We start from the raw sequence: 12347 nt of genomic DNA on the forward strand, positions 1-12347 counted from the left end.
ATAAGAACGACTTAAAATCACGGAGACGATCTTTGAGAAACATTTATTAAACGTGTACTTTGGTCCATGTCCCGTGTGCTAACATGGTGGAGGCGGGATTTATGACCTATACTGCAGCCAACCACCTGGTGGCGATGGAGACGCTTTGGCTTCACTATTGAGGAGCCTTCATGGCGTCCATCTTTAAAAACAGTCTATATTTGCTTGGAACTTGCGTTTGGCTGAACAAGTTGGAAAAAGGTTGTTTGTCAAAAACCTCCGTGCTGACCGTGTGTGTGTGTGTGTGTGTGTGTGTGTGTGTGTGTGTGTGTGTGTGTGTGTGTGGATGTGTGTGTGTGTGTGGATGTGTGATAGATAAACTGTTGTTCGGTGCATCATGTGCAAGTTGTTCCCACGCTCCTGGGACAAACTGAGCAAACTGAACATCCTGGTCACTTCTTCAGAGCATCTTTAATCCCGTTCGAATCCCCAGGTGACCGAGCAGATCTATTCCGAGGGGGGGTTTGTCTGCACCCCCCTGGGATGTATCGTTTTTAGTGCTCCATGTTTTTCCGAGGAACTATTAGTGATTATTTTCTTATCTTGAGTTGTGTGTTCTGACTCTGCAGGACGAAGGTCTGATAGACTTCGCACAAATCCACACGCACATTTCAGCTGAATGATTTATGAATTCTCATTAAGTGCATGAGAGTGGTTCGATTTTTTCTGGAAGAGCAGTGAGGTTATTTACTTTGTTCACCCTGGATTCATGTTTCATTTTAGCCTTCCCTTGAGACAGATCGAGTTTACATAAATACAGTAGCTGTGTATGATCATATTTGGGGCGGCTGTGGCTCAGGAGGTAATGGTGTCCACTAATCAGAGGGTCTGGGGTTCGATCCCAGTCTCCTCCATTCCACATTTCATTATTTTTGTTTTATTTTGAGGGAGGGTAATATTATTGCCGGTATCATTATCTGTAATAACAGGTTATTAATGAGCTCTTTATTCATATCAAACATTTTCATATGTCTGGCAGTTTCCAGTTCCACGTCTGTGTTCCTGCCGTTATTTATTATTGTAACCTCACGACGGTTTAATTTGGGATACATGATTAAAGGAGTGCTGTAGCTCAACAGCCCATTGGTGGGATATTGGATACGAGCGAGGAGATTGTTTTGAAAGCAAATCGGTTCCAGGGAAAAGATAATTTGGCCGCACGAGTCGATCTGGAGACTGAGGTCAGGTTTCATATCAAGAAATATTCCTCAGAAACACAGTCGACCTCAGCTTCCCGTCTCTCCTCTGCTCCCCTGTCGTCTCTAAGAGCCCGCAGCCGCACTTCCAGGAAGAGGAAATTGACATTTTTCTACTGCATGCGGTCGGTCGAGATGCAGTCAGGCGCCGAGACTTTTCTGGCAAACATGCGGTGCTTTAGGCAAGGTTGATCCCAAAGTGGCCCTTGCATGATGAATATGGCCCAAATGGCACCAAGCGAATTTGGGCCACCTTTGGTTGACATGTGGTTTTGCTGTGGCTTCTTTGTGACCCAGTTCTGGCAAACGGGAGCGGACGGTCCCAGTGCCATCATTCCATGCGGTCTATGGGCCGGACGACAGTGTGGCAGCGTGACAGTTACTATCAATCCTCCAGAAAACAAATCATCGTGCACAAAATGACTTTGCAGCGTGGAGAAATATCTTAAATTAAATTTTCAGTACCAGCAGCTGTCTTATCAAACCTCACTCCCCTCAGAGACTGAACTAGTCACGTATGTAGGAGCCGAAGAGCACGACACTCACAGTTACACAAAAATGTCTGCACCAAGGGCAGCGCAATTATGAGGTTTTCAACAAATAAATCCTGGAATGTTTTTTGGGCTCGTTTCTTTTACAGAAATGCCGAAAATGGTGCGAAACAAACAAACTGCAGCCGGTCGTGCTGCTGCTGTGGATTCTCACTTGAAACTGTCACACTGACGAGGGCCTGTCGCACAATTAGTATTGTGTTAGACAAACTGAGACATGTAAAATGTGCAACTGGGGGAATTGGCCTTTTGAATAAAACCACAAAATATGGAAGTGTTGCAAACATGATGACCCTGCAGGAGCACACAGCTTTTCCCATGAAGCGCAGTGTTCCTGCTGAACTGGGTTTGTATCTGAGCCCTGGGCAGCACCACTCCGCTCGCAGATTCCTGTGTAATGAAGGAGACGTTTACAGTCAGACAAGATCGTGCTCTCGGTGTTTGGGGTGTCTCCACCAGGTGAGAGTGGTTTTCTGCAAAGCTATAACATTTGTTGCGTTGGTGAACCGAATGTTGTCGTCCAGCGCAGCGTACAACACAAATCCTCTCGTAAAACCTATTTACAGCTGTTTTGCTGTGTGGTTTCCAGTTTTACGATGTGTCCCTTTGGTGCAAATTAAAATATGCAATCAGCATGGCTGCACGAGTAAATAGCATCCATGTGTAGTGAAGAGACAGAGGCGAAGGCTGAGGATCTCAGAGGAGCACTTCTCCTCTGCCACGCTGAGCGGCTGTGCAGCCTGAGCCAGCGACGGTGTTTCCAGGATCGTGTCTGCAGACGGACAACAGCACAGACGGACGTGGAAAAAGACCGTTGCAGCCAAGTGAATCATACAAACAGACACTTTCACCTTTTTACTTTGATTCAAACACGTTAGCTTTTACATTTTCTAATGGAAACTGTGTCTGTCTGCATCGGCTCAGCGAGATAGCAGCTGCTACAAATATTTTTGTGGAATGGATCATTGTTGTGCAATTATTGCATCTGTTCCAATCACATAAACATGAGAAAGGAAAATCTGTAAAGATATGTTTTTACATCTATTCACTGTGTTTATGTTGCAGCTTTTCCAGTCTTCTGCGGCCGACCTCATCAATAAGAACCAGGACTCCATCATTTTAAAGAATGTGACTGTTACATTTGAACTCTCCGTGGCCAGTAATGGTCATAGTGTAAATATCTATTATTCATACTGTGTCTTTTTTGTGTTTACGATGTTTATACACTGTTGTATATTGTTTCTTTTTATGCTCAGCACAAACGATGGCAGATTCCTGTATGTGTAAAACGTTCTTGGCAATAAAACCTGATTCTGATCATCATCCTCTCGAACCCACTTCACCTCCTGAGCCGGGCACATCTTTTTCTGTCATTACACTAAAGAAAAGACTTTTATATCTTTAAATGCTTCCGTTGCTGAAGCCGTGTCTTTATAAAAAATGACCCACCATGAGACATATTTTGTTTTTCTCCTGCCTTCTAATTGACTTCCTGCCTTTTAATCCTAATGGCGTCTCCTCTCGATAGATCGCTCGCCCAGATGCAGCTTTTCCTTTCACGAGCTCCGGCTGGTTCCTCGGTTCAGCCAGATCAGGTGTTAACTTTATCCAGGCTCTGAGTTTTATAGCACAACAGAGAGGGATGCATTAACCTCGGCTCCACCTGTTCCTAATGGCTCTCTCTGGCTGACTCTCTATGCAAATGCATGTAGGAACAGACGCACACAGGCAACGTACGACCTGGACTCGAATGTGAGCTTTCAAAAACACATTTTTTAGGACAATATTTTTTTCATTAAAGTGTTCTGGCAACACACACACACACACGCACACACACACACACACACACACACACACACACACACACACACACACACACACACACACGCACACACACACACCATGAGTAGATGCACACACACTGGCCAGGTCCATGCATCGCTGCCTTGCCAGTCAGAGAGGATGTGTTTCAACACACAGGTGCAGTGTGTGTGTGTGTGTGTGTGTGTGTGTGTGTGTGTGTGTGTGTGTGTGTGTGTGTGTGTGTGTGTGTGTGTGTGTGTGTGTGTGTGTGTACGGACAAAGAGCTGCATTGTGTACAAGCAGATCCATGTCTACATGTTATTTTAGTTATACTCTTTGGACATGTGGGGACAGTGAAATAAGACGACCTCTCACTGGAGGAGGAATTCCAGATGAATTTAGCGATATGGCCTGAGAAGTGATGACGGGAATCTGATGTGGCACTGATCCGTGTATTCATTCATTCTCCCTGCGCTGATCAGGAATCAGTTTGCTTTTCCTCCCTGGGGCGAGACCTGGAGCATAAAACCCCGACGCCCCCCCCTCAGCACCGGCAGCACCGGCCTGGTGGGTCTCCTGGAGAACTGGGAACCCATTTGCATTTACAGCTGCAGCTACACACAGCGAGAGATGTTTGAGGTGGCATGAGCACAGCTGGTTCCCATTGATGAGAGCTGACCACAGGTTCTCTGAGGTTTGTACAGATGAGGTTCGATGGAGCAGTTTTCATTTCTGAACAATTAACAGACATCAGATGAGTCTCCAGAGCCTTAAAACATACAAGTAGTTTATGTAAAACAGCTTCAAACACCAAAATCCGCCTTTTACACCAAAGACTCTGATCTTGCTTTGATCAGTTTGGGCTTTATGTTATTTCTGATTGAGGTGTTGTTGTATGAAGTCATACATATCTGAGTTAAAAACTGTAATCACTGCTCATAAAAGTACATCTTTAAATGGGTGTTTTCCTGGAGCCTCAGGCGGGTCTGCGTGTTTGATTTGAAACCCTACAGGTTGTTGTTATTATGGGCTTAATATTTAAGAGCTACATCCTCTGACTGGTTTGTGAGGTGGAGTCAGGATTTTAAATATTCATATTCCGCTCTGGGATTTCTCTGAGTGGCCCTTTCACTCTGCTGCTGCTGCTGCTGCTGCCTGGAAATCAGGGTTTTCACTGAGTGAGCCACCCAGAGGGAATGTGAGCGCTCTGCAGCGTATAAAAGCAGCAGGCTGCAGCCGAGAGGAGCAGAGACATGCTTGTGCAACGTAACGGAGGAGGCAGCTCAACGCCGAGAGGAGAGTTTCTGCACAGTGTGTGTCTGTTGCATAATGAGGAAACAGTTCAGGTGAAGAAGACGTCTGAAGGGAGGACGTGAAGAGCGACCTCATCCGTGTCACAGCTTCAGTTATGAGTCATTGTCTTCATCAAAGTGGTCGTGATTGTCTCCATGGATTTCTTATTCCAAAGGTAGGTTATAGATCTTTTATCTAATTTACACGTGGTCATTGGGAGATTTATTCATTTTTCACAATTTTTTGAATCAGAAAATAGACATATTTTGAGGAACGCCCACTTTAAAACATAAAAATGTGACAGCTGGAAGGAAAATGCTCCTTAAACCTACAGACTCACACAGATCGTGCATTAGTGTCATTATTATACATGTGATTTAAAGCTCATTTGTCTTGACAGCTTCACTTATGAGCCACCGTCCTAATCAAAGTGTTATTGAACATCTCCATCTTATTCCAAAGGCAGATTAAATATCTTTATCTGATTCAAAACACAAAGGTTCTGCCCTGGAGTCATAATTCTTTATTGGGCGTTAAAATGTTAGAAAATAGTTATATTCTAAAGAACGCCGACTTCAAAACATGAAAACGTTCAAAAGAAAATGGAAAAAAAAGTTGTCATAGAGTCAAAAATGTGATCGCTGGAAGGGAAATGCTTCTTCACCGTGCACAGACTGACAGAGATAAAGCCTGAGTGTCATTAGTACACATGTATCATCAGGTATTATCCTCTTTATTCATTAAGTAAGATTCTAAAATGTAATGACACGCACCAAATACTAAATTAGTAAAATATTGAGATTCGTAGAATTAAAAAAGAAATAACACGTAGGTTTTGAAAAAAGTGTTTAAAATCAGCACATAAAAATTGTTTAACATGTTTGCAATATTTGATCAGTTCATTTTAAGTTCACTGATGAAGCACATGCAGACTCGTATGTAAATAAACACTGGATTTATCCACTGACACCGTTTGCACGTACGTCGGGTTGTGATCTGGATTTAATGATTTCATGCAGTGACGGCGTCCTCGCTCCCAGTAACTGCATGTTTCTGAGGAATGCGATGTGCTCGCTGTCAGAACAGAAACTGCCAGAACTTGTTCAGACTCCGACTGTTGCCTGGTGCGCAGAGAAAAGTGAAGCCCGACGATGTCAGATCGAGCTGAGAGCTAATTATTAGTTCTGCTTCAGAGATGAGTCACGTTGTCCTGAGGGGCTTCTCCTGCCCGTAGAGACGACAACAGTCAAAACCAAAGGTCGAACTAAACGTCAGATTGGATGTTGATGTATTTGACAATGTGTTTAGACTGTACAGGGATTGTTTGGGGGGGAGGAGGAGCTGGAGAAGAAACAGTATCAAATGTTTTTCTGGCTAAAAAAACATTATTAAATCATTTTGTTCTCATCTCATTTAATCTGACTGACATCTGTTTTCACTTTGAATCTTGGCTGGTGTCAAGACGATGAAAATGGAATCAGTAACAAGAAATAACAAGTTGTTGACTAGTTGCTCTTTCTCCAAGAAAAGAAAGTAGCTGGAATATTTATATACATTTTCTCCTCATAAACTTATTATAGTTGTTTTTTTTTATCATGTATGCTTATTGGTATAAACTTTATTGTTTTTATTCTTTTGTTATTGTAACTTAGGAGCAAAATATTTCAGAAGAATTTCCTTCTGGATTCTAAAGTTAAAGGTGTATATTACATACACATCTGTATTTGTTATGATTTGTTGTAATGTTATTGGCTCTTGTACATATGTGTACATACAGATACTGAGGATAAATCGGGATACACGATCAGACGAGTTCTACAGATTGATGGGGTTGAGATATTGCTGCAGTTCCGGGTCTGAGAGAAACATAAAATCACTTCTGTTTTCCTGCCTCACGCTGATCCGCTCTCTGTTCCCTCTCAGAATCGCCTCAGCCAGAGGAACCGCATCGGGCCCGGGGCTCGGTAGTGATGCTGGCGATGCAACACAACAGCCCCTCAGGTAATATCACCCCCTCCCCCGTCTCTAACCACACCACCATGGTGCCTGAGGGGGAGGCCGTCGCTCGTAATGACACCCTTCCACCGATCAACCCCACGGCGGCCGGCCTCAGCATGACTCTGGGCATCCTGTTCAACGTGGTGGCCCTGATCATTCTCGCCAAGGCTTACAACCGCTTCCGTCGCCGGTCAAAGGCCACGTTCCTGCTCTTCGCCAGCTCCCTGGTGGCGACGGACCTGGCTGGACATGTCATCCCCGGAGCCCTCGTGTTGAGAATATACTCTGCAGTTGCTGGTTCCACAACGGACACCAGATTAAGTCGGGACCCTGATGCCTCGTGTCTGTTTCTGGGAGGTTGCATGGTGTTCTTCGGCCTGTGCCCACTTTTCCTGGGTTGTGCCATGGCTGGTGAGCGCTGTCTGGGCGTCACGAGGCCTCTACTACACGCACGCCTGGTGACCACAGCACGGACTAAAATGGCACTGACCCTCATCTGGCTACTGGCGTTATGCGTGGCCATGCTGCCCTTCTTCAGCCTGGGGGCCTACACCTACCAGTACCCAGGGACGTGGTGCTTCATCAGGGTGATGGAGGACACTGAGGCCACGGACCTGGCCTTTGTGATGCTGTTCTCTGGACTCGCGCTGGGTTCTCTGGCCATGGCCTTTGTGTGTAACACCATCAGCGGGATCACGCTGGTGCGAGCCCGGCTAAAGAAGAGGTGCAGCTCCCAGCGCCGCTCGGCCACGTCCCATGACACGGAGATGGTGGTGCAGCTGGTTGGCATCATGGTCACCTCCTGCATCTGCTGGAGCCCTCTGCTGGTGAGTTTGGTCTAAATAACTCCATTTAACAAACATTTAAAGAGGCATATTCTAATACCCCAACATGATGAGATATTCATATTTGATTTGAGTCTGGTTTTGAGGACAATTAAGACGTTTCAAGTTGTAGGAATTCACAAACAGCACTTTTTGCTTGTTTTTTTTATGTTTTTAAATCCTCTATTCCGTTAAAACTCTTTAATATCAGAGTTATTATCTCAAACCCTCTGTTCGGCTCTGGAACGCTGTGCAAGTTTCAAACAAGACGAATGTGTCTCATGTTTCTGCAGGTTTTATATGAACTGTCACTCAGGACAGGTGGAGTGATTTACTGAGTAGGAAGCCGAAACATCTCCACCATCGATTTCAGGGGCAAACACTTTAGTCGATTAGCAGCTGACTCACTGTTCATAACTTTAGTGAAATGTCAGAGTTTGATTCCCATAAGACAACGAGAGCCGAGCTGCAGATGCTCGGTCTGTATCACGCTGAATGGTGAAAGTGCTATTTCTAAATGACAGGAAACAGGATGTCTTGAATTTCCTAATAATTACAACTGACTAAAATCAGCATCCATCACAACATTAACCATGAAAGGGCTTTATGACCGTAATAGAAGTTGGCTCATAGCAACTGCTTACAAATGCATTTTCTCCTTTTTAATTCCTGTGTATTTGAGGGCCGGAAAATATTTTGATGTCTGAGGATGTTGTTTATGTCCCAGAACAGCACATGTTTTTATGATCCTTCTAATGGAAATTCTTTAGATCTATTATTCCTCATCATTTTATCCATAAACTTCCTGGTGACGTGTTTGAAACTCCACCGGGATTTTAAAGAAGAACGTTGTGTGAGTTTATTTAGTTTAGAGTTTGGAATCAATTCTAGTTTAAACTGTCGCTGTTTAAGTGAATATGTAAAAACAACTTTTTTGGCACTCAAAGGAAATAAATCATACAAACTACAATGACACTCGCCCATATTTCCACCAGGGCCCCGCAGTCTCCCCCTGTTAAGCCATAAATTCACTAGATCCAGATTTTTATTTGGATCTGCAGCAAATTTCTAAACATGCACACGAACATGCTAGAAGAGCACATTGGAGTTTCTACCTCCTCCAAGGCCCAACAGCAGATTAAAGACTATCAAGCTGCACCGAATTTCACAGTCTCATAAATATCAGTCCCCTCAACATGCCACATTTTTATTAAATCAAGATCCTTCAATTATTCTCTGGGAAAAGCAGTGAAAACAGGGAACAACTTCCCATCTCACAATCGTCAAAGAAATGTTCAATGAAAATTCATAGATCCACACCAAAATGTTATGAGTTCTTCACTGACCCGCAATAACATCCTTTCCACCAAGTTGGTTAGATCGTACAATAATACATGACTGAAGCTGTGTCCTCTCTTTTTGACAGATCTTTGGAGTGATGTCGGCCATGCGGTCGTACAGCGGCTCCCCGAGCGGTGACCGGGCCACCTACCGGGCTCTGATGGTGACGGGCGTCAGGATGGCGACCTGCAACCAGATCCTGGACCCCTGGGTCTACATCCTGCTGCGGCGGGCCATCCTCAGGAAGATCTACCGCATCACCAAGAAGCAGGCCAGTTTCAAGGGAAGCACGTTCCGCACCACCCGCTGGGACGTCAGCTCCTTTCAGAACTCGGAGAAAACCAGTGTTAATAAGATTTAGAGGATCGGATGCTCTGATGGTCAGAACTGAACCTGGCAGCTTTTCATCCTGAGCTGACTTCGGTCTCAAAAGGTCCCGGATGAAAAGAGATTTCTTTCCGTGGGAACGAGGCCACGTTTCCTTCTACTTCTGAAGCATAGGCTGTAAATAAAGATGGACGACATGACAGCTGCTTAAAGTGATGCCAAGGTGTCTTCATCGCCCCCTGGTGGCTGGCTGCAGCATTGGTCACAAACCCCACCTCCCCAATAACTTTTTCTCAAAGATGATATCTGTAATATTTCTGGGACATTTGGTTAAAATGAATTATTTAATCATATAAAAACGGGTGAATCATTATGATTGCTAGCTGAGACTGACTCACGATTGGTGGAGTGGCCCCCCCCCCCCCGCCCCCCCAATGCTGCGGCTCCATGCATCGAACGTCTTGTCGCTTGCTGACGCCATTACCTCTTTGAAGCAGTTCATCACTGAAGAGCAAAAGGATCGACCCATTGGAGATTTTCTTTTTTCGGTGATGGAAGGACACACATGTCAGCCACATTTGAAGGAGCCTTGAAATGGGACCGCCACGTCACGCCCCTTTAAATGCAGCCCGCGAGGGATGTCACCCATTAATTGAGACACAGCTTCTGGCTCCAAATACACGAGAGAGAAGAGGAGGAGCATCGGCCATCTTTATTTACAGTCTATGTGTGAAGAGGTGAAAAGGTGGAAACGAGCCAGTGTTAAACTACCGGGGGGGGGGGGGAAACGCCCCAGCTCCTTATAAACTGCTAACGATGCACCGTGGCTCAGACGTGTGCGTGGCAGTCTGCCCTCTATGAGAGCACGTGTAAATATAAAGGTGGGCGGGAGGACGATGACTTCCACCCGAGTGAAGACTGTATGGAGTCTCACAGTGAACATCTCAAGTCACGAGTGTCTTTAAATGTTTGTTTTGTTCAGTGACACGATGGAAAAGTCAATAACTTGTGTGAATGCTCACATGAGAGAGCAAAAGAAAAAGGCTGTGCTCTTACCTCAGCTTGAAGATGTGAAAAACACCATTGTGTGTGTCCAGTGTGATGCTGTGATATGAATGTGTGTGTGTGTGTGTGTGTGTGCGTGTGTGTGTGTGTGTGTGTGTGTGTGTGTTAACAGTATTTCCCTCACATGAGTGGGGACTGAAGTGAAACTCTGTGTTACCAAAGCTAATTGATAAAGGTGAATGTCAGATTACAAAATAAATGTTTGTGTTGCAGTTTGTCAGTGGCTTTGGCTCATTTCTTGAAACTGTATTAAAATTCTGCAACAACAATTTTTATGGGACATCACATTTATATTATATGTCTGCAAACAGGTAGAAACACACAAGAAAATGTAATTCATGCTTCAAAAGCTGGTTTTCGTGTCAGCAAATTGCCCAAATCACCAAAATGTAAAGTTTTACAATGTGTAGCTCACGTAGCTAAAATGTTTAGATGTTTTCTCAGCATGGAAGTCAAACCCTGGAGATGCTGCTTATATACAAACCTGTATTTTGACAGTGACAGTGACAGTGATGTTTCCTGCACTAGAAGAAGAAAGAAGAATGCAGATTCTGTCAAGTTGGATATTGATGTTGAAAGTGAGCCTTTCAGAATCTGCTTTCACAGGAGGTAACAAACACCAGGACAACTCCACACGGTGGAACACAGAGAGAGGAGATGTTTATTTTTATGTGTACATTAAATTTGTAACAAGGTGTTTACATCTCGTGTAGACCAATAAATCCTCCTCTGAACTCTGAGAGGACTTTCCACAACATTCCATTCTGAGAAAAACATGAGTATAAAACAAACAACAACACCTCCGCACTGTGGAGGAATGTTGGACCTCCCACACACATTACATCTGTAGAACATCATAAAGAGAACTGGGCCTGTCTCATTCCACACGTATTCCTTTCTCTCTTCACAGTAGCCAAGGTCAGGTTGTAGATAAAGGACCACACAGCAGCACATTGTGGTGTCTACCCTCAGGGACTTTCATATCTAACTCAAACAGCCCAGAGAGACACCACCTCTTTTATAGATCATATCACAAGCAACATGTAAGGACACAGGATAAGCAGGTAAGCATGTGTTAGGCTTAACTGTCCAATAGGATGCAAACACCTACATGTAACACAACAGAACATGGAGAACATGGAGAACATGGAGAACATGGAGAACTCAGAACATAGAGAACATAGAGAACATGAAGAACTCAGAACATGGAGAACATGGAGAACTCAGATCATGGAGAACTCAGAACATAGAGAACATAGAGAACATAGAGAACATAGAGAACATGAAGAACTCAGAACATGGAGAACATGGAGAACTCAGAACATGGAGAACATGGAGAACATGGAGAACTCAGAACATGCAGAACATGGAGAACATGGAGAACATGGAGAACTCAGAACATGCAGAACATGGAGAACTCAGAACATGGAGAACATGGAGAACATGGAGAACTCAGAACATGCAGAACATGGAGAACTCAGAACATGGAGAACTCAGAACATGGAGAACATGGAGAACTCAGAACATGGAGAACATAGAGCACATGGAGATCTCAGAACATGGAGAACGTGGAGAACATGGAGAACATGAAGAACTCAGTACATAGAGAACATGGAGAACATGAAGAACTCAGAACATAGAGAACATGGAGAACATGAAGAACTCAGAACATAGAGAACATGGAGAACATGGAGAACATGGAGAACATGAAGAACTCAGAACATGCAGAACATGGAGAACTCAGAACATGGAGAACATGGAGAACATGGAGAACATGAAGAACTCAGAACATAGAGAACATGGAGAACTCCGAACATGGAGAACTCCGAACATGGAGAACATGAAGAACCCAGAACATGGAGAACATAGAGAACATGGAGAACTCAGAACATGGAGAACTCAGAACATAG

The 12347-nt window shown here is 44.3% G+C and overlaps 1 protein-coding gene across 1 annotated transcript; it reads left to right on the top strand.

Annotated features, from left to right (window-relative positions):
• Positions 1 to 4743: 4743 nt before the first annotated feature.
• LOC117765912 (prostaglandin E2 receptor EP1 subtype-like) lies at positions 4744 to 9864 on the top strand. Its single transcript, XM_034592515.1, has 3 exons — positions 4744 to 5057; positions 6806 to 7707; positions 9131 to 9864. The coding sequence occupies exons 2-3, from the start codon at positions 6853 to 6855 to the stop codon at positions 9404 to 9406; spliced, it is 1131 nt and encodes a 376-aa protein (XP_034448406.1). The 5' UTR covers positions 4744 to 5057; positions 6806 to 6852; the 3' UTR covers positions 9407 to 9864.
• Positions 9865 to 12347: the final 2483 nt, after the last annotated feature.

Source organism: Hippoglossus hippoglossus, chromosome 8 (assembly GCF_009819705.1).
Source record: "Hippoglossus hippoglossus isolate fHipHip1 chromosome 8, fHipHip1.pri, whole genome shotgun sequence".
Taxonomy (NCBI): domain Eukaryota; kingdom Metazoa; phylum Chordata; class Actinopteri; order Pleuronectiformes; family Pleuronectidae; genus Hippoglossus; species Hippoglossus hippoglossus.